Source organism: Dromiciops gliroides, chromosome 3, assembly GCF_019393635.1.
Source record: "Dromiciops gliroides isolate mDroGli1 chromosome 3, mDroGli1.pri, whole genome shotgun sequence".
NCBI classification, from domain to species: domain Eukaryota; kingdom Metazoa; phylum Chordata; class Mammalia; order Microbiotheria; family Microbiotheriidae; genus Dromiciops; species Dromiciops gliroides.
The window spans coordinates 241,084,025-241,107,760 of NC_057863.1; the positions used below are offsets into that span (position 1 = coordinate 241,084,025).

Here is a 23,736-nt window from a genome sequence, read left to right on the forward strand (position 1 = left end):
CAAGTTGATTATCTTTAGAGAGAGGGGAGTCAGTGGGAATTGTGAGATCTGAAACATCTGTCACTCCCCTGTTTCCTCTTCCTTCGGTTTGATCTTGTTCCCCCTCCCCTTTTCCCCCTTGTTCCTAGAATACGTATGCATGTCTCCATACATTGATCATGAGCTAAACATGCACCCTGGGTGAGACAGGATTGGATGTTAGATTGTGAGCTCGCCCTAGTGTGTGTGGGGACTTCCCCCCAGACCAACATTCCTATAAAAGCTCAAGGCATGTATTAGCTATTGTGACTCAGTTATTGAGTTTGCCCATTCCTTCAGGAATGTAATAAATCTGTCTTTATTTGACTTGGTGGTGTCCTCGAGTTATTTGGGTAAACTGAGGCAGTTTTCCCCAAACAGAACCAACTGTCAAAGTGTGTGAAACCAGAGGATGTTTGTCTGAGATATCTTTTGGTCCTCTATGCATTTTCAGAGATAATTTGGGGAAATCCTCCACCTGGGACTAGTCTTCTTGGGAAAAAAAAGTTAGTACTTTCCTCCATTTGAATTAGACTGTAATTGGATAGTCAGTTTCCCAAGTGTGTTTATTTTACAGATTAGACCAGTTCCTTTGAGAGAACTTTTGCATGGTTGAATGCTTAAATATTAATATCAGTTGTATCACTGTACCAATCACAAATATGGAAGCTGACATGATCAGTATGAATGTCACCCCCTCAGAACACAATATTGCCTAGAATTCTCCTAAAGTATGCAAACAGTCACCTCCCAGCTTGAGGTCTTTGTTTATACAGTTTCCTATCTTTGGAATGTCTTCCTTCCCTCCTATCAAATGTTGGATTTCTGCCCAACTCAAATGCTACCTCTTCCATTAAACTTTTACTGATGTTCTGTCAGTAAAACCTTTCCCTTAAAGCAGCACTTTGTTTTTCTACCTCTCTAATATACTTTTTTTTTTTTTAATGCGGGGCAATGAGGGTTAAGTGACTTGGCAAGGGTCACACAGCTAGTAAAGTATCAAATGTCTGAGGCCAGATTTGAACTCAGGTCCTCCTGAATCCAGGGCCAGTGTCTTCCTGGTTCTGAATCCAGCTCTCTATGCATTATTCCCCTCTATCTAACATGGACTAAGAATTACAAAGGAAATGAAAATAATTTTTTCCCCAATGAACTTAGTGCTTTATCCACTGCGCCACATAGCTGCTCCCCTAATGCATTTTTGACATTCTATTCTACATTGTTATTATTCTTTGTGTCTTTTCCTAAGCTATAAGAAAGTAGGAATCACATCTTACCTAAACATTAGTTCTCTTCCATAACTTAGCACAGGGTTTTGTAAATAGTAAACCCTTGAGAAATGCTTGTTGAATGAATTAATGAATAAAGGAATCACATGTTGTATGATTATCTCTTTTCTTTATCTTCTCCCAGCAATTGTGAGTTCTATCTGTGCTCTACTCATTTGCTTTTTGGAACTTGCCTCTGTAAATATTCTTACCTTTCTTTCTCTCTTTCTTTTTTTTTTGGGGGGGGCAATGAGGGTTAAGTGACTTGCCCAGGGTCACACAGCTTGTCAAGTGTCTGAGGTAGGATTTGAACTCAGGCCCTCCTGAATCCAGGGCCATTGCTTTCTCCACTGCACTACCTGGCTGCCCCCTCTTTTTTTTTTTTTTTGCCTTTTCAGGTTTTGGGATTCAATGTAGAGAGAATTCAGTTCAATTCAACAAACATTTATTTTTGTTTTTGTTTTGGGGGCAATGAGAGCTAAGTGACTTGCCAAAGGTCACATAGCTAGTAAGTGTCAAGTGTCTGAGGCTGGATTTGAACTCAGGTCCTCCTGAATCCAAGGCCAGTGCTTTATCCACTGCACCACATAGCTGTCCTCAACAAACATTTATTAAGCATTTACTATGTACCAGGCCCGGGTTTAGGTGCTGGGAGTATAAAGACAAAAGCAAGCCCTGACCTCAAAGAGCATAGGGGTTTAGTGAAGTAGCTTACATCTATTTCCTAAGAAGAAATCACTGTGTTTCTAATTCTGTTTAGTGGTCCATTTTTATGAAATGCAGACCCATCTTTAAAATGGTGTATAGTAGGGTTTCTTTTCTTTTTTTTTTTTAGTGAGGCAATTGGGGTTAAGTGACTTGCCCAGGGTCACACAGCTAGTAAGTGTTAAATGTTTGAGGCCGGATTTGAACTCAGGTACTCCTAAATCCAGGGCCAGTGCTCTATCTGCTGCGCCATCTAGCTGCCCCCATAGTAGGGTTTCTAAAAATGATCTACCTGTGAAATTGATGGGATACAAACTGAGACCTGGAAAAGACCTCAGCCTTAAAAAGGCCAAGGTCTCCGTCAGCATCCAGGGCCATCTCCAGTCGTCCTGATCTATATCTTGCCATTGGATCTGGATAGCTCCAGAGGAGAGAGTGAGGCTGTTGACTTTGCACTGCCCTGCCTCACTTAAATTCAATTCGCTTGTAAGTCAAGACATCACCTTCCTGATGTCAATGGTCCTCTTTGAGAACAAAGGAAAAACAACAAACAATATGTGCAAGGCACAGGTGGGCCTTGAATTCATGTCTTCCTGGTTCTGAATCCAGCTCTCTATGAGTTATTCCCCTCTACCCAACATGGACAAAGAATTACAAAGGAAATGAAAACAATTTCTTCCCCTATGAATTTAGAATTTGCTAGGGCAGTGCAACACATACACACAAATAAATACAGGTTAGGAGTAGCCAGAGAATACAAACAAATGGAAGGATAAGGAAAGGCCTTGATTAGGAATTAGGATTTGAGCTGGGACTCAAACATATCCAGGGATGCTAAGAATGAGAAGGGAAATCATTCTAGGCAAGGAAGGGTGTTGTGGGATGAAGGATCCCAAACTCTTAAGGAATTCTGAAACTTTCCCAAGGGAGAAACAGCTCTGGCCCTCATACCTCAGGAATGCACTGAGTCTCAAGCAGATCCTGGTACACTGATAAGCAATACCAAAGTCTGCAAGATAATATGCAAGATATGGATGGGTGCTGATCTTAAGGATGCCCCATTATTCAAAAATTCCCTCCCAGTTATCTTGCTCTTCCCAGTTTTGCATTTCCCTCCCCCCCCTTTTTTTTTGTTTTGTAAACATACAAAAGACCAGCTCTTCTCTTACCCTGGAGGGCAGGCTCCATAGTGATTCTGTCTCTGGCCATAGAGTCCTCTTTCCTAATAAATTTCTTTTTATTTTACAAGATTCATGATGAGCCTCCAATTCTTTGGGTGAGCTAGCCCCCCCCCCCTCCAGGTGGCAAGTGTCTCAACAAGGGGCCATCCTTTGCAAAAGCCTTCTGAACAACAAGTAAGGCAGTTGGCCTGGACCATGGAGTGTATGAGGGTGAGTAAAGTGAAATACCTGGAAAGACAAAATGGAACCAGATTATGAAGTGTTTTAAGTGTTAAAGGGGTTTGTATTTTATCCCACTGGCTAGGTAGAATTAGTGAAGCTTGGTCTGGTCAGACCTGAGCTTTAGGAAGTTTGACTGGTAGCTATACAGAAGACAAACTGAGGGGAGGAGGAATTAGTGGCAAAGAGACCAATTTGGAGGCTATTATAATACTCCAGGTGAGACTGGGTAGGGGTCTGAACTAAACTTGGGATGAGTAGAGAGCAGAAGATAGATGCAAGGGGTATTATAATATGATCTGGCAACTGATTGAATATAAGGAAGGGAAGGAGAGTCAAAGATGGGTCTGAGGTTGTGGACCTGGGTGAATGGAAGTATAGTGTTGTCCTGGACAGAGATAGGGAAGGTAGGAAGTGGGGTGGGATTTGAGGAGAAGATAATGAGTTTTCTTTTAAATATGCTGAGTTTGAAATTCCTGTCATGCATCAGGAAGAGATATCCAGCAGGCTGTTGGAGATGTGGCAGTGTAGCTCAGGAGAGACTGGAGATCTGTATTTGTAGAATTAGGAGTCAATTTTATAGATATAATTGAACCCATCAAGTCACTGAGCATGAGATTTGTCCATACTTTGATCTTTGTTTTTGTTTTGTTTTGTGGGGCAATGAGGGTTAAGTGACTTGCCCAGGGTCACACAGCTAGTCTGAGGCCAGATTTGAACTCAAGTCCTCTTGAATCCAGGGCCAGTGCTTTATCCACTGTGCCATCTAGCTGCCCTCATCCTTTGTTCTTGAAGAGGACCAATGACATCATGGGGATGATGGCTTGATTTGCACATGAATTAGATTTAAGTGAGGTAGAGAAGGCAAAGTCATCAGCCTCACTCTCTCCTCCAGATTCATCAAAGTCCATTCACAAGACAAATGTCAAAATGACTGTGGATGGACCTTTCTAAATTAAAGTCTTTCTCAGTTCTCTGTAAGTCTGAGGAGATACCCTTTCAATGACTAAAGGCTAGGTTAGAATTGAGACAAATGGTGGCCTAATTTACCATCACAAAAATATCAATCTGGAAGATGAAGAACCTCAGAGTTTCCAGAACAGAAAACAATTGATATTTATACTCATCATAAACCAGAAAAACCTAACCAGTGAGCCACCACTGATACTTGGGCTGGGAGCTATTATTTACCTTTCAGTGAAATCCAGATTTGGATTTAAAGACTTAGTCAAATAGCTCCATTTGAAACACAAAGGGCTTTTTTTAAAAGCCTTTTTTTTCCTCAGAACTATATTTCAATAAATCATAGATGAAAACTGAACAGGACAAAAAGTAAATTGTCCCAGCTTTTTGAAAAATGGAAATAATAATAATAATGTATAAGGATATCTTTGAATTTCTTGGGATTTTCAGCTCTATTAATTTTACAGATGAAGAAACTGACACATTGAGGTAAAGTGCCTTGCCAGAAACTCTCCTAGGAAAACTATTGCAATGGTCAGAACATCCTGTAGGAAGTTGGGGTACTTTATCATTATCTGGCTGAGAGGATGAAAGATTACTTAATGGTAGTTTTTTGGCATATAATTCTCGCGAGTATTTGATTATGGCAGAATCAGTTCAGGAGCAGACTGAATTATTTTTTGGGGGGGCAAGGAGGGTTAAGTGACTTGCCCAGGGTCACACAGCTAGTAAATGTCAAGTGTCTGAAGCCGAATTTGAACTCAGGTCCTCCTGAATCCAGGGCTGGTGCTTTATCCATTGTGCCATGTGATAAAATAATGGGATTTGGCAGATACTCAAAGGCCCACCTGGAAATTAATCTAAATTGATTGAATTATGTGAGAGTGATTGACTTTGCTGATTAGCCTACTTCAAGTTAATTAGATTGTAACCACACCTGGCTGGCCCTTAAGGAGGTATTGTTCTCAGAAGCTAAGGACTTTGAACTCAACTCAAGACCACCTTCAAGTCCAGTGAACCAATGGATTTGGATGACACCTACCAATCAGCTTGAAGCAGTGTGTAAGGACCACCTCTACTCCAGACCTATAAAAAGCTTCCACACTCAGTTTCAGGGAGTTTGTGGTTGAAGTAGGCTGGTGTTGGAGGACTTGAGGAAGAACCAGACCAGGATGAAACTCTAGGCTAGATAGGCCTTTTCTTAACTCCTCATGTTCTTTTTTTTTCTAATACCATTTAATAAATGCTTAATGCCCAAAGACTGGTGCTAAAGCTTCTAATTTAAGGTGACCACACATTTTGATTTTATGGTTTTTTTTTTTTTTGGTGGGGCGATGGGGGTTAAGTGACTTGCCCAAGGTCACACAGCTAGTAAGTATCAAGTGTCTGAGGCCTGATTTGAACTCAGGAACTCCTGAATCCAGGGCTGGTGCTTTATCCACTGTGCCACCTAGCCGCCCCCTCACATTTTGATTTTGAACATCACAGTCACCTAGCTGCCCCCTAGGCTGAATTATTTTATGGTGAACTACAAAACTCCCTTAATGACCCCAAACATCCCCCGGAAATGAGGGTCCATCTTTTCAATACCTATATTCTCCTGTTCTGGTTGGTTGGTTGGGTGCTATGGAATACTAACTACTATTAGTCTCTTAAAACTGAGTAATGCTCAGAGGGCAGTGAAGAGGTGAATGGTAGGTGTGAGCAGGCTGAAATTCATAACGCATAGGGACCAGAGTAAAGAAAGTTATAAAAATATATATAATCAAAAGAGAACATGGGCTGGTCATGTGGCAAGAGCAAGAACTGTTGACTAAACCAAACCTTCTTAAACTGTTGGTTGAGACCCCATATGGGGTTGTGTAACTGAATGTGGGCATCACAAAAAACTTGGCAACAGTGAAAGGTTATGTATACCTATTTTATATATCTATATACCCAGGGTCACATAAAAATTTCTTGGGTGAAAAGGAGTTGTGAGTGGAAAAAGTTTAAGAAGCCCTGCACTAAACCAGGAGGCTCTTCTATTTTCTTTTTTTTTTTTTTGGTGAGGCAACTGGGGGGAAGTGACTTGCCCAAGGTCACATAGCTAGTAAGTGTCAAGTGTTTGAGGCTAGATTTGAACTAGGGTCCTCCTGACTCCAGGGCTGGTGCCCTATCCACTGTGCCAACTATCTACCCCTAGTAGGCTCTTCTAGATGTCAAGAGAAAGTCAAGCTAGCCCTAAGCACATTGAGTAGAACCTATTAGGTTAGGTCTTGGGAAGATATGAATAAGAGCTGAACAGGATTTATAGGATGAGTAGATGAGTAATAATCTGTGTCTTTAGAAGGAACATCCACATCATGGGATAACAGATTCATTAACATATGAGACAATATGGGATAATAGTGTGACATGGCATTTTAAAAAAAGCTAAAAGATATTAGACTACCTTAAAAGACTCATCATGTCTAGGACTTTCCTATAGCTGAAGTTGATGGGTCTTTTTGAATGCCACTGTAGCCAGTCAGAGTCTCTTCTTTAACCCATGATTAGCTGACCTGAATCAGTTATAGAATGTCTATGCGTGCTCTGTGGTCTGTCCCAATTCTCCTGGAATCAGCTCTCTAATGTCCCTCACCTAGAGAGATGCCATCTCCTCCCTGGTTTCCTCCATGAAGAAAAATGCCAGTTCTTCCCTGGTATCTTCCTTTCTTTGTTTTTTTTTAATCAACCAATCAATCAATCAATTTATGTCTATCTATCTATTTATTTATTTATCTATTCATTCATTCATTCATTTAGTTATTTCCCCCTGGTTATCTTCCACAGAGAGATGCCATGTGGGGCACTCTATACATGCACTGAATCCCCATTATAATGGAACACATGCAGCTACAGGTAGAGTTCCTACTTTGTTGAAGGTGGAAGAAATAAGAAAAAAATAAAGAAGGAAAAGTAATGAACTGATCAGTGGCTTAATCCAAAGATTATAGCAAAGGTGAGGTATATTTACAAGAAGCCTGTTGCACAAGAAGAATGTGGTTAAGTTGACAGCTACATTTAAGAAGTTAGTGCTTAGAAGGGTGGTACACAATTTTGAAACATGGTGCAATGGATATGCATTTTATTTAGAGTCAGAAGTTCTGAGTTCAAATTCTGATCGTACCTAATTTATGTTTGACTTTAGGCAAGTCACTTCACTTCTAGTCCTCAGTTTTGTCAACTATAAAAAGAAAGTGCTTGTACTGGAAGGGGCTTCCACTCTGGATCACCTCTCTGAAAACCTGGTGGATCTATTGCCACTTTTGAAAAAAATCTGTTTGGCTCTCTCAGAACTTTTTCTTTCCTTAGATCTGGGATTTTCATCTTGCTATTTTTGTTTTATTTTATTTTTCAAGTGTAGGGTACTAGGTGTTATATATGTCTTTTCCAAACTAAGCACATCCAATGCTTAGTTAGTAGTTTTCTTGCTCACCCTATAGGTAGGGTCCTTTCTCTTTTAGCTTTAAATCTTTGAAGAAGATTACATCTGTAATTTATTGTCTTAGAGACTTGTCTGAGGCTCAGAGACATTGACTTGCTTATGATCACATGGCTAATAAGTATAGAAAGTAGCATTTTAATTCAAATATTCCTGATGCCAAGGCCAGAGCTTATGTATAAACCTTGATGCTTCTCCAATACGGTACGAAGACAGATTAAAACACTTCCCATGGAGCTGAGCTTGAGAACTTTGGCTGCAAAGTGAAGTGATGCATACTTCACATGCCCCTCCCCTTGAAACCAAAGTGACCATGGCCAGCTCTAGGGAAGATATTCCAATCTAACTCCCCTTCCCCAACATGTAAATTAAAATTAAAGAGTAGCACACTTACCAAGTTTTTGGGGCTCACTCCATTCACTCCAATATTCATCATACAACTTCTTTGTTCTTATTTTTACAGTATGTCTTCCATCAATATTTCTGCAGTCAATTTTTGTTTTTCCTTTAATAGAGTTCTTGAAAACAAAATAATTTTAAAAATATCTGTGTACATACTTACTGACCACATTACATGTGTGTTCTAGATGCTAGAAGTAGATATATAAAGAGCCCTGTGATTCCAGAAGGAGGAGTTGCCTGTGGCCAGCTTTAACTTGTTTGCTGAGAGTCAATTGTTAAATCTTCAGTATGAGCATTTATATCTCAGAAATCAGCAAATTATACAAGTCAAGATTTGATTCTTTGATTTGTTGCTAGCCTAGACTTAAGGAGATCACAGATAATGTAGATTAAAATAATTTTTATTTTCAGGTCCAAATTCTTTCCCTTCCTCCAGTCCTTCTCCCATCCATTGAGAAGGCAAGAAATATACCAAAGATACATATGAAGTCATGCCTATGTTGAAAAAAAAAAGGGCAAGAAAAATAAAGTGAATTATTCTGCACTCAGTTCATCAGTTCTCTCTCTGGAAGTGGATAACATTTTTTCATTATGAGTCCTTTGGAATTGTCACAGATCGTTATATTGATCAGAGTAGCTAAGTTTTTCCACACTTATTTATCTTTACAATATTGCTGTTACTATGTATAATGTTCTCCTGGTTCTGCTCATCTTACTTGCATGTAATTTTTCCTAGTTTTTCTGAAACCATTTCCTTCATTACTTCTTTTTTTTTAATTTTTAAAATTTAATTTTATTGGGGCAGCTAGATGGCACAGTGGATAGAGCACCGGCCCTGGAGTCAGGAGTACCTGAGCTCAAATCCGGCCTCAGACACTTAATACTTACTAGCTGTGTGACCCTGGGCAAGTCACTTAACCCCAATTGCCTCACTAAAAATTAAAAAAAAAATTAATTTTATTTTTTTGGCAGGGCAATAAAGGTTAAGTGACTTGCCCAGGGTCACACATCTAGTAAGTGTCAAGTGTCTGAGGTTGGATTAGAACTCAGGTCCTCCTAAATCCAGGGCTGGTGCTTTATCTACTGCTCCACCTAGCTGCCCCACTTTTTTTTTTAAATCATAAAAGTATTTTATTATTTTCCAGTTACATGTAAAGATGGTTTTCAACATTTGTTTTCATAAGATTTTTAGTTGCAAATTTTTCTCCCTTCCTCCTCTCTGTCCCCCCTCTGCAAGAAAGAAAGCAATCTGATATAGGTTATATGTCATATTAAACATATTTCTGCATTAGTCATGTTGTGAAAGAAGAATAAGAACAAAAAGGAAAAACCTCCAAAAAAAAAAAAGTAGAAACAGTATGGTTCAATCTTCCTTCATAATCCACAGTTATTTTTTTCTGGATATGGAGAACATTTTCCATCATGAGTCCTTTGGAATTGTCTTGGATCTTTGTATTGCTGAGAAGAGCTAAGTCTATCATAGTTGATCATCATTTCTGTTACTGTGTACAATGTTCTCCTGGTCATCATTTCTTGTTTGTTATTGTTGTTTTTTGTTTGTTTTTTGCAGGGCAGTAAGGGTTAAGTGACTTGCCCAAGGCCACACAGCTAGTAAGTGTCACATGTCTGAGGCTGGTGCTTCATCCACTGTGCCAACTAGCTGCCCCTGGTCATCATTTCTTATAGCAAAATATTATTTCATCATAATCATATACTATAACTTGTTTAGCCATTCTTCAATTGATGGGCATCTCCTCAATTTCTAGTTCTTTTCTGGGTAAAAGGATATGCATAGTTTTATAGCCCTTTGGGCATAGTTTTAAATTGTTCTCCAGAATGGTTGGACCAATTTAAAGTTCCACCAACAGAGCATTAGTATACCTAGTGTAACAGATTAATGTACCAGAGCCTCTCCAGCATTTGTCATTTTAGTTTTCTTTCATGTTAGCTAGCATGATAGGTATGAGGTAGCACTTCAGAGTTGTTTTATTTTCAATTCTCTAGTAAATAGTAATTTAGAGCATTTTTTCATGTGACTATTAATAGCTTTGATTTCTTTTGAAAACTGCCTATTCAGAAGTACCCACCTAAAACTGTCAGCAAACATTATTTGTAATGGGGATAAGCTAGAAGCCTTCCCAATACTATTAGGAGCAAAACAAGGATGTCTATTATCACTAATGTTATTCAATATTGTATTGGAAATGCTAACAATAGCAATGAGAGGAGAAAAATAAATTGAAGTAATCAGAATGGGCAATGAGGTAATAAAACTATCTTTTTTTGCAGATGATATACTTGGAAAGTCCTAGAGATTCAGATAAAAAGGTATTTGAAACAATTAATAATTTTAGCAAAGTAGTATGATATAAAATAAATCCACATAAATGATCAGCATTTCTATATATCACTAACAAAACCTTGCAAGAAAAAATAGTAAGAGATACCTCATTTAGAACAACTATAGACAGTATAAAATAATCTGGGAGTATACCTGCTAAGACAAATCCAGGAACTTCATGAACATATTATAAAACACTCTTTATAGTCAGATTTAAATAATTGGAAAAATATTAACTGTTCATGGGTGGGCAGAGACAATATAATAAAAAAATGATAATTCTACCTAAACTAATATACTTATTCAATGTCATCCCATTTAAATAACTGAAAAAATATTTTATTGAGTTAGAAAAAATAAAATAATTAATTTGGAAGAAAAAAGGTCAAGACTATCAAAGAGATTAATGAGAAAATGTAAAGGAAAGAGGCTCACCAGTACCAGATCTTTTACTATATTATAAAATCAAAACTATCTGGTATTGGTTAAGAAATAGAAAGTTAGCTCACTGGAACAAAAGAGACATACAATACATGGTAGTAAATGATTATAGTAAATTTGTGTTTAACAAATATAAAAATTTAAGCTTTTGGGATAAGAATTCATTAGTTGGTTAAAAAAACCTTTACAGAAAACTAGAAAGCAGTCTGGCAGAAACTGGGTATAGATCAATATCTTACACCATTTACAAAGATAAGGTCAAGATAGATTTATGATCTAGATATAAAGGGAGATATCATAAGTAAATTAGGAGGGGCAGATAGGTGGCGCAGCAGATAGAGCACCAACCCTGGATTCAGGAGGACCTCAGTTCAAATCCAGCCTCAGACCCTTGACACTTACTAGCTGTGTGACCCTAGGCAAGTCACTTAACCCTAATTGCCTCACCCCCAAAATAAATAAATAAATAAATTAGGAGAACATGGAACATATTACTTACCAGACCTATGGGCAGGAGAAAATTTATTAATAAATAAACAAGAGATAAGAAGCATTATGAGATGCAAAGTGAATCATTTGATTACATTAAATTAAAAAGAGTTTGTACAAATAAAAGTAATGTGGTCAAGATTAGAAGGAAAACAGAAAATTGGGGAAATTTTTTATAGGCAGTTTCTCAGATAAAGGTTTCATATTTCAAACATACAGAGAACTTTGTCAAATTTATAAGAATATTAGTCATTCTCCCAATTGATAAATGGTCAAAAGATATAAATAGGCAGTTTTTGATCAAACCTATGTATACTTATATGAAAAAATGCTCTGTCATTATTGATTAGAGGGATATGAATTAAAACAAATTTGAGATATTTCACACCTATAAGACTGGCTAAAATGTAGAAAGGGAAAATGACAAATGTTGGAGGGGATGTGGAAAATTTGGGACCCTAATGTACTATTAGTGGAGTTGTGAGCTAGGCCAACCATTCTGGAGAAAAATTTGAACCTATGCCCAATGAGTTATAAAACTTGTGTATACCTTTGGGCACAGCAATACTGCTATTAGGTTTGTTTCCCAAAGTGACCAGGAAAAAGAAAAAGAACCTATGTGTTCTAACATGTTTATAGAAGCTCTCTTTGTTGTGGCAAAGAACTAAAAATTGGGTTGGGGGGTGTACCCATCAATTGGGTAATGGTTAAACAAGTTGTGGTATTTGGTTGTGATGGAATACTACTGTGCTATAAGAAATGATGAGCAGGTTGATTTTAGAAAAACATGGGGAGATTTGCATGAAATAATGAAGAGTGAAAAGAGGAGTATCAACAGAACATTGTATACAGTAACAGCAATATTGTTTGAACAATAACTATGAACAACTAAATCATTCTGAGTATTATAAATATTCAAATCAACTACAAAGGACCTATGAAGGAAAATGCTATCCAAGTCCAGGGAAAGAACTGATAACTATAAATATTCATGGCATGTTTTTACATATTTACATACATGCATACATATGTATATGTGTGTGTGAGTGTGAGTATGTGCATGCACATGCACATGTGCACATGTGTGAAATGGCCTCTATGTGTGAGGTTGGGAGGGAGGGAGACAGTTCACAATTTAAAATGTAACAAAAAAAAATTAAATTAAAAAAATTTTTAAAATTATTCGTTCAGGGGCAGCGAAGTGGCGCAGTGGATAAAGCACCAGCCCTGGATTCAGGAGGACCTGAGTTCAAATCTGACCTCAGACCCTTGAGACTTACTAGCTCTGTGACCCTAGGCAAGTCATTTAACCCCAATTGCCTCACCAAAAAAAATTTTTTTTTTGGTTCATATCCTTTGACAGTTTATCAATTTGGCAATGGGTCTTTTATAAGTTTGGCTCAGTTCCTCATATTAAGAAATGAGACCCTTATTAGAGAAAGTTGCTGTGAATTCTCCTGTACCCTGCCCATTTCATTTTTTCCTTCTAATTTTGGCTGCATTGATTTTGTTTGTGGAAAAGCTTTTCAACTTAAGATAATTATAATTTTTCAGTTTGACCTCCCATTATCCTCTCTCTCGTTCTCTCTCATTTATTCAAATTATTTTTTCCTTAATAGTATTTTTTTTCCAGTTACAGGTAAGAATAGTTTCCTTTTCTTTCTTTTTTTTTTGGCCAGGAAATGGGGGTTAAGTGACTTGCCCAGGGTCACACAGCTAGTAAGTGTCAAGTGTCTGAGGGCAGATTTGAACTCAGGTCCTCCTGAATCCAGGGCCACTGCTTTATCCACTGCACCACCTAGCTGCCTCAAGAATAGTTTTCAATATTTGTTTTTATAAGATTTTGAGTTCCAAATTCTTCTCCCTCATTCCCTTCCCTCCCCTCCCCCTCCCTAAAACAGCAAGCAATCCGATACAGATTATGTATGTACAATCGCATCAAACATATTTCCACATTAGTCATGTTATTCAGATTAAATTTACAAGTGTGAAACGTGTCATGTGTATAAATTCCCTCCCTAACCTCCAGGGATCCAGCTGTTAAATATTTATCAGCATACCCTTAGGTGTACCAGAGACCAGGTTTGGATTTTTCTTTTCTTTTTTTTTTTTTGTGGGGCAATTGGGGTTAAGTGACTTGCCCAGGGTCACACAGCTAGTAAGTGTTAAGTGTCCGAGGCTAGATTTGAACTCAGGTCCTCCTGAATCCAGGGCTGGTGCTTTATCCACTGTGCCACCTAGCTGCCCCTAGGTTTGGATTTTAAATCCCCTGAAGAGCAGTTAGTAAACACAAAGATGACTTCTAGAAGATTCAGGGGCATGATAAAGGGACAATTAACTTCTTAAAAATTAATTTAAATTTTTATTCTCCATTTAAGTACCAAATAGAATAAATATTTTTATAATAAACTTCTCACTTAAGGTATTTTATTTTTTCAGTGAGGCAATTGGGGTTAAGTGACTTGCCCAGGGTCACACAGGTAGTAAGTGTCAAGTGTCTGAGGGGAGATTTGAATTCAGGTCCTCCTGACTCCAGGGCCAGTGCTTTATCCATTGCACCACCTAGATGTCCCTCGCTTAAGGTTTTACTAAAGGAAAGTAGTTCATGGGAGTCTCCTTATAACTACTATTAATTATTGGACCCATAGGACCTAAGCTACTAAGCCAAATTTAGAAGGCTTTGCAATAATGGCAGCTTGGAACTTCTATAACTAATCCCCCCTTTAGATGAATGCAACATTGACTTTTTTTTTTTTAGTGAGGCAGTTGGGGTTAAGTGACTTGCCCAGGGTCACACAGCTAGTAAGTGTTAAGTGTCTGAGGCCGGATTTGAACTCAGGTACTCCTGAATCCAGGGCCGGTGCTCTATCCACTGTGCCACCTAGCTGCCTGCAACATTGACTTTTAACTTGATTCTCATCCAGCATGAAGAGTCCTAGAACTTTCAGTTCTGTAAATCTTTCCCTGTGTTAATTTGAATTGATGCATATTTTGAAGGTGCCTAAGTAATTTCTAGTGAGCTGCTTACCAGCTAGGAGAACATTGAACTATCATTTTAAAATTTACTATTACATTCTTTGAGCCAACATTCTAACTAATCATACTAAATAAATTGTTAGTTTGGTTGTATCAGTAGGAGTTAAACAGCCATAAATGACTTGTTGCTTTCCAACAAGCTCATTGCTTTTGGAGCTAAAAGTCCAAAGTGATGTTGGAGAAAGTAGTACTCACTCACCATTTCAAGGATAGTCTTGTCAGAGACCTGTAAAACAAAAAGGAAAACCAAGTAAGTGCCTTGAATTCTGATCTCCTTAGGCAATGGACTTCCTTATTTCCTCCCTCATTTCCAGGAAAACCAATGTAACCTCTAATGTAAATGAGGAAATATGGTAGGATGTATGAGAAGAAATCCTGAAGCTATGACTTCCTGCGGATGATTATAGCCAATCCCAAAATGAATAGAAAATGATTTGACTGTGCTATCTTTTTCCAATCTTTTCAAGTTCACTTCTTTTTTTTTGTTTGTTTTTGTTTTTTGTGAGGCAATGAGGGTTAAGTGACTTGCCCAGGGTCACACAGCTAGTAAGTGTCAAGTGCCTGAGGCTGGATTTGAACTCAGGTACTCCTGAATCCAGGGCCGATGCTTTATCCACTGTGCCAACTAGCTGCCCCTTCAAGTTCACTTCTACAGAGAATTACAGAATGGTATAGAGAGCAGTGAATTTGGAGTCAAGAAGGCATCAGTTTTGACAGGGTTATGCCAATATAATAAACATGGTACTACTTTAATTGACAGAATTAGTGCTATACCAATTGAACAACCAAAAGTATACATGTAAAAACAATTTTGAAATTTTTTTCCAGATGTCAAGGTCCAGATTCCTTCCCGCCTCTCCCTATTCTTCATACTTCTGAGTTGAGGATCTGAACCCCAATACACAATACTACACTGATCCTTATTAAATTTCATGTTATTAGATTCAACCCACAATTTTAGCCCACAATTCGAGATGTTTTTAGATTCCTCCTATATTAGCCAAGATGTTTACATCATGTCATCTAAAAATTTGATAACCATGTTATATACATCTTTATCCAATAGGGGAAGGGAAAGAAGAAAGCTCCTGGAACATATCCAGTATCTCAGATGCCACTCAGATTTATAGTTATAGCAGAGGAAGAAGAATATCAATGGAGAAGACCAGTCATTCACAGTAGATAACTTGAAAGAAAAGGGACCACAATTAAATCCATAACCTCTAGGGTTTGTATTTATAAAAGTGTAAGGTTTGGGTAATAAACTAAGTAAACTAGAGATCAGATTGCAAGGTGGTAAACTTCACATTTGGTGGGATAGAAATCATGGCTGAAATGTGGTTAAGGAGACAGCTAGGTAGAGAAAACACTGGATCTGGAGTCAGGAAGACCTGAATTTGAATCCTGTCTCAGCTATTTATTAACTGTGTGACCCTGTACAAGATTTTTTAAAACTTCCCTTAGCCTCAGATTCTGCAACTACAAAATGAGGATGATAATAAATGGAGATAATAGCACCTACTTTCCAGAGTTGTTTTGAGAAGCAAATGAGATTTTATATATACATATATATATGTATACATATATAAATATATATATAAAACATGCTTTGCAAGCATCAAAGTTATCATTATTATAGAAGGATATAGCTTATTCAAAAAGAAAAGTAAATAAAAGTAAGCAATTCTCAGAAACTTATAGTTCATAGAAGGTGTCAACTTGTATTAGCAAATGGTCTTTCCTCATCTGGGAGTTCCTTTGGGCCAATGAAATAATTTTGACAAATTCCCAGCTTGTCTTCATGACATTTTCTTTCTTTAAGAGGTGAGACAGACAATTCTGGATTTAATTCTGACTAATGAGGAAAAAATGATTGTGAAATAGTATTAACAAAAAATTTCACTGAGGAAGAAAAGGGCTAGCTATTCAAGACATTGATGTACTTGGAAAATCTTCAACCATCACTCTGCTACTTCTTCCTCTGAGTTTAGATAATTTCTCTCATGCTGCTATTTATAAATCATTCCTTGAAGTAATAAAACTTCATTTTCTTTAGTGTGTCCCATAGAGGGTATTTGGCCTTTTGGAACTCCAAAGATTTATGCGTGCTTCTTCTGCATATTTTGACATTTTCCAACTTTTTCACCATGGATTAGAATTCTCCACTTTTCCTTTTCAGATTCTTCTTCTTCTACTATTCCCTTTGAAAAATTTCTGTTCTTTCCATTAATGTTTCTTATTTCTGTTCATCTGGAGAATAGAGAGGCATTCCTTCAGGTCTTTTTTTTACCTCCTCTTCTAGTAGGGTCCCCAGCCTATGTTTTGTACACAAGGAGCTGTTACTATACAGACTCTCTCCATAGGTCACTCAGTTTCTGAAGAAGAGGGATCAATTCCTGTGATCCTGAAGGGCAGGTTTACATCCTGTCCTAATTTTGTGGCTAGCATTAAGAAACTTCTTTGGTTAATGAATCTCCTGGTTATTCACTTCTAAAGAAAGGCCAGTCAGCTTGAGATGATAACCTTCTATTTTTAAACTACCTTCTCTCAATGGCCATCGGAGTTTCTGAAAGTCACAGAGAAACAAGGTGGGTGAAGGAGATTCAGATCTTGTTACCATAGATAAGACATTTAAACTCTCTGCTCCCTTAGGGCAGTTCGCTTTTGTTATATGTCCTTCCTTTGGAAGAGGACCATGACCAGAAGGAGAGAGGGAAAAGTAAAGAATAACTGTGAAGTTGCAATTCTGGGTGACTAGAAGGATTCCTTCTATAAAAGTAGAGAAGTTTGGAGGAGAGAGATTTGAGGGAAAATTTGAATTCCATTTTAGAAACATTGAGTTTGAGATGCCCACAAGATATCCAAGTGGAGATGTCTAGTAGGTAGTAATATGGAACTTTAGAAAGAGAAATTGGGGCTAGATATATAGATTTGAGACATAGATATATAGGAATTATATTTGAACCTATGGGAGTTGGTGAGATGATCAAGAGAGAGGGTATAGAAAGAGAAAGGGAGAGGGTCTAGGATAGAGCCTTGAGAAAACTGTATTTGGTATTTGGGAGAAGGATGATGATCCATCAAAGGAGACTGAGGAGAGATCAGATAGGTAGGACAAGAATCAGGAAAAAGAAGTATTACAGAAACAAATGGGGAGGAGAACATCCTGGAGGAAAGTGTAAGATATAAGTCCAAAGCTGCACAGAGTTCAAGTAGAATAACAGGAGAGAGATTTAAATGGTAAGAGATCACTGGCAACTTTTGAGAGAACATTTTTGGTGTAGTGGTGGAGTTGGAAGCCAGATATTAAAGGGATGACAAATGAATAGAAGGTAAAGAAATGAGACCATCTTTTTTAGGAGTTAGGTTGTGAAATGAATAAAAGCTCTAGGAAAATAGCTTGTCAGGGTCAAGTGTAGGATTTTATTTTTTTTAAGACCTGGAGAGACATAGAAATTTTTTAGGTGGCAGGGAAGGAGACAGTGGATAGTGAGAGATTGATGATGACAGGAAAATAAGGAATGGTTGAAGAGGCAAAATCCTGTAGAATGTGGGAGAGGAAAGAAATCAAGGACATGATAAGAGAAGTTGACTTTGTCAAGAAGAAAAACCACTTCATCAGAGAAATGAGTAAATGAAGGAGAAAAATGTGTTGGAAGTGGTGGTGAGAAGGGATTATGACTTGTTATTTATTAAGGTGACAATAACTATTCTTGCACTATTTTTTTTCCTGTTGGGATATTCTTTTATATTGCCCAAGGATTAATTTCTCATTGTTGATGGCTGGTTTCTATTTTGATCATAAAAGCCTTTTATTGTTTTCCAGTTACATGTAAAGATAGTTTGCAACATTTGTTTCCATAAGTTTTTTAGTTCCAAATGTTTCTTCCTCCCTCCCTCCCCTCCCCTCTCTCCAAGACAGAAAGCAATCTAATATAGGTTATTTATATGTACAATCACATTAAACATATTTCTGCATTAGTCATACTGTGAAAGAAGAATCAGAACACAAGGGAAAACTGGTTTCCATTTTGAAAAGAGACAGAAGACCTTCCTTGTGCTTGTGCCTCCCTAGGGAGGAGGAGATAAGCAATAAAAGAAGGCAAATTTGTTTAGATTGGAGAAAGTTTTGGGTACAAAAGAATTACTCTGACAAGAAAGAAGTGGTTGGATTGAGGCAAATGGATTCTTTAGCACACACAATGTAAGGAACACATGTCATAGAGTGTGATTTAAGGAATGACAAAAAAATTACCTTTTGAATTTGAAGCTCATATTCAAATTCACTGTTGAATAATGATTTGGGTTTCTGCCACTGAATGATACAATTAGGAGCTGTGTTGTTTATGGTAATATTTGGTGGTTTAAATATTTCTGGAATAGAAACATAAACATTGTGATGGATAATAGAGAAGTCAATGCTTTCATTACAGATACTTTGGAATTGTGCTTGCCACAGTCCTTAGGGATAAGAACTGGACCTGTGATTTCACTGGTATAGGGAATTTGCAGGTAAGGAACCTGCTTCTACCAATATAAACTGGTACATTTGTTGTAATTTGTATAATTGCAGAAGAAAAATAATTTTTCAGGTGTTGAGTTAAAATATTTTATGTATGTATATATACATACATATATACTTGCTATAACTATATATAGTATAAAAATAACACAAATTATAAATACTATATATTATGCAGTATAAACTTATATAAAACTATGTAACTATAAACATACATGTATGTACATGTACTGAGAGAAAAACAACTCATGCTCAATAATTCTCTGGAACTCAGCGGCAGTGATGTGTCAAAGACTCATTTATTGTCATTCTCGTAAGAATGGTCACCCAGTGTGCAGCTGGTGGGTGCAAAGAATGGGGGCTCACTGACCCTGTTTTAACCCCTAGTCCCTAATGCGAATGGACCCTCCCGTTTTTCATCTCTGGTCAATTACTCAAGGGTTACAATCTTTGAGCAAAAACTAGCTAACCAGAATGCAGTATTCCTAACCCTAATTTCCATAATTATTCTTTGGGTTCTTAGCCAATGGGGGAGGCGACACAGGGATATTTCTTCAATCTTCCTTTATATGGACACAGCCCAGGAGAGGACCTAATTGAGACCAGCTCAGGGCTCTTTGAACTATGTGATCTTGTTTGCTGGAGAAGAAGGAGGGGGACTGAGACCTTTGTCCTCAAACAGGTCCAGAGGAGTGTAATTTGAATGGTGACTGTTATATCCATATAGTGGATATATAAATATATATGTTCTACAAATATGTAGAATATATTCAGTAAAATATACAAATGTTACAACTGTGAGAAAATAATTAACAATGAATTTCTAGGAGAAACCCGTCTTGCTGTTACTTGCTCTCTCCCCCTCACAAGAAACCAGCCTAGGATGAGCCTTCAGTTTAACAAAAGGAATGCAGATTGATCCTTCTGATTAGCTAGGGAAGAAGCATACCTAGATGGTTGGAATTTGATCTCTAGGCCACCGCCCAAGTCATGTCAATCAATAGAGCTCAATGATGCTAACAAATTAGCTTAGATTGTTGTATAATGACCTGTCTCTACTAAAAGAAGATAAAATCCCTGGGCATACTAGGGTCACTCTCTTGACTCTTGGCTCTTCTTCCCGGAACTCTCTCTCTTTTTTTTTTTTGCAGGGCAATGAGGGTTAAGTGACTTGCCCAGGGTCACACAGCTAGTAAGTGTCAAGTGTCTGAAGCCGGATTTGAACTCAGGTACTCCTGAATCCAGGGCCAGTGCTTTACCACTGCGCCATCTAGCTGCCCACCGGGACTCTCTTTTTATTCTTCACACTGGGTATGTAATTGTTTAGGTCTAAAAGCCAATGACTAGTGGGAAGTTAGGGAGACACACAGTCAAGACTTTATTAATATGTGTTATTAATTAATTAATAATAAATGCTTACTGCCAAACTTGTGCAACAGCCATTAATTTATAAATAGCAATATTTTAGAAAACCCAACCTAGGCCCACAATAATTTAAATAACACACAACAAAATGATCGAGAGGAAGACTAAAATAAATTTTAAATTAAAAAAAAAAGAGAGAAGACTCAAGTTTAACAGTGGGATCCAAATACACAATGCAACTCTTTCTTAGATTCAATGGAGGAAGGTACAATGCAAAACAAGTGCACCTCAGGTTTCAGCCATTTGTCCCGATCCTTGGAAATGCCACTGTACATGTAAGATCCGGCCCAGGTTTAGCTGGCTCTGCCAGGGTGGTAGGCTGGTCCTGAGTAGCATACTTCACTTTAATTTGACTCATCATTAATCAATCAATCAATCAATCATTCAATAAATCAATAAAAAAATTAATTAATTAATTAATTAATTTGTTGGGCAATGAGGGTTAAGTGACTTGCCCAGGGTTACACAGCTAGTAAGTGTCAAGTGTCTGAGGCCATATTTGAACTCAGGTCCTCCTGAATCCGGGGCTTCACTTTAATTTGAGAAGCACTTATTAAGTGCCTTTCCTATAGGTGCCCACTTAGTTGGGGAATGTATAAACAAATTGTGGTACATGAATATAATGAACTATCACTGTGCTGAAAAAAAAATTAATATGAAGAATATAGACATGGAAAGAGTTTTATGAACTGATACAGAATGAAGTAGACAGAACCAAGAATCGAACAACTAACATCCATTTATTAAGTACTTCTATTCCAGGCATTGTGCTAAACACCATAAATAGTAAAGCTACAACAATCCCTGCCATCAAGAAGCTAGCATTCTAATAGAGGAGATCACACACACACACACACACACACATGCATATGCACACACACATGCTTGTATATATATATGTATATACATGTGTGTGCATGTGTGTGTGTGTGTGTGTGTGTACAGAGACAGACAGAGAAGATATCTTATTATTATTCTTAAAGAGGAAAGCATTCGCACTGGTAGATGGAAAATGTCTTCTGCAGAAGGTGACTTCAAAACTGAATTGAAGGAGGTGGGGCAGCTAGGTAGCTCAGTGGATAGAACCCTGACCCTGGAGGTGGGAGCTCCTGAGTTCAACTCTGTCCTCAGACACTTACTAGCTATATGACCTTGGGCAAGTCACTTAACCCTGATTGCCTCAAAAAGAAAAAAAGAAAAGAAGAAAAAAAAACAGAGTTGAAGGAAGCCAAGTATTCCAAAAGTTCAAGGTGAGAAAGGTAAGCTCATGTTTGTTGATGTTTGTCAATTTCAGAACACACAAAAATATAGTAGGGTAGAGATGGGAGGGAATGGTCACATACTTGAAAATTAGCAAGCTATTCTGGTATGCTTTCCTAATGTACCAGTTGTGAGTATGTTAGGTAAAAAAAAAAAAAATGTATTCCTGAGGGCAACTAGGTGGCACAGTGGATAAAGCATCAACCCTGAATTCAAGGAAGACCTGAGTTCAAATCCAACCTCAGACACTTAACATTTATTAGCTGTGTGATCCTGGGCAAATCACTTAACCCTCATTGCCCTGCCCCCCCCAAATACATTCCTGTATGGATAGAATTTCTTTGGTATTGAGTAATACCTTATATTACTAGTTACTCTGTTTCTTTTCTTTTTTTTTTCCTGGTGAGGCAATTGGGGTTAAGTGACTTGCCCAGGGTCACACAGCTAGTAAGTGTCAAATGTCTGAGGCCGGATTTGAACTCATGTCTTCCTGACTCTAGGGCTGGTGCTCTATCCACTGTTCGACCTACCTGCCCCACTCTGACTGTTTCTATTGATGTTTTTTCCTTATCCCCTCTTACCTGTGATTAAGATGCCTTATCTGATCAGCCTAAAACATGCATGATGACAACAAAATGATGATAAAGATCCCTATGCATTGACAAACCCAGACCTGCAATATTATTCTGAGTCACTAAACCCATCTTTGGAAACTCTCAACATGAAACTTGATTGATACGTGCCTCAATCTTCTTTGGATAAATCATTCTTTGCCATTCTTCTTGCCTATCCAATTGTTATAAAACCCAACTAACTTGGAATAAACCCCATCTCATTTGGATACAGAATATCCAAAGGTTTCCTCCCTGGATTCACAGTCTCCACTCACAACTATCTATATTTCCCACAGATTACTTCTAATTCTGAGATAAAACTGGCTTGTCTGGGTAACGGAATCATAGAATGATAGAAGGGACTTCAGTGGCCAATCAATCTAATCCTTAGCTGAACAAGATTCCCCTTTACAAAATCCCTGAAGTAACTTACAAAATATAGCTTCTGCTTAAGACCTCTAATATGGGAAAACCACCCCCATAGAGATTGAGAAGACTCATTCCACTTTCAGCTAAACCTAATGATTAAGACGTTTTACCTTATATCAATCCTCAATTTGCCTTCCTTTAATTTGTCATCTACTGTTTCCAGTTCTCTCTCAGGCCAGGCAAAATACGTTCAATCCTTCACTAATATTTCAGTATTAAGAGAGGAGCACTTCTATCCAGAAAACCTTATTCCCCCAAATCTCAGTCAGGGCATGGTTATTCAATGGAAATCATACAAGACTATTTTACTAATTGGACTGCAGACATAGGACCTATGATGGGGAAGTTTAGAGGCAGGGAGAATTAGTTTATTGAACAGGCAGAAGATGGAAGCTATTTCAAATGATCTGTTCAATGATTTCCAGGCTAGTCTTTTCATCAAGGAGTGTTGCTTAAGTGTGGGAGGCTGGACAGAACCGGTTAGATACTTAAGATCATACACCTAGGCCACTCAACTCTTGAGAAAGAGTTTAAAAAAAGAATGGAGAATGGGGCAGCTAGGTGGCGCAGTGGATAGAGCACCAGCCCTGGAGTCAGGAGTACCTGAGTTCAAATCTGACCTCAGACACTTGACACTTACTAGTTGTGTGACCCTGGGCAAGTCACTTAACCCTCATTACCCTGCAAACAAACAAAAAAAGGGCAAGAGTTCTATAAACGGGTATTATATATATTAAATATACATATTTATATATATATAAAAATATAATAATTTCTAGCTTCCTTCAAAGCTCAAATCAGGTGCCACATTCCATGTGCCATGTTCCCTGATCTCCCCAGTGGTGAGTACTGTCCCCTACACCTAAATTATTTTTTATGCATTTTCCCTTTACTTATTAGTGTTCATGTTGCAAAACCCATAATAGAACCCAAGTTCCTTAGGGCAGGAGCTGTTTT

At 37.9% G+C, this 23,736-nt stretch overlaps 1 protein-coding gene across 1 annotated transcript in view; it reads right to left on the bottom strand.

The window, feature by feature from the left end:
- Nucleotides 1–23,736, bottom strand: part of IL3RA (interleukin 3 receptor subunit alpha) — a 68,073-nt gene that overhangs the window by 16,956 nt on the left and 27,381 nt on the right. Inside the window, exons 7-9 of the mRNA XM_043996703.1 lie at nt 18,785–18,903; nt 14,729–14,755; nt 8,215–8,338 (exon numbers count right to left, since the gene is read on the bottom strand). Coding sequence (XP_043852638.1) covers nt 8,215–8,338; nt 14,729–14,755; nt 18,785–18,903 — 270 coding nt within the window. The remainder of the gene's footprint in view (nt 1–8,214; nt 8,339–14,728; nt 14,756–18,784; nt 18,904–23,736) is intronic.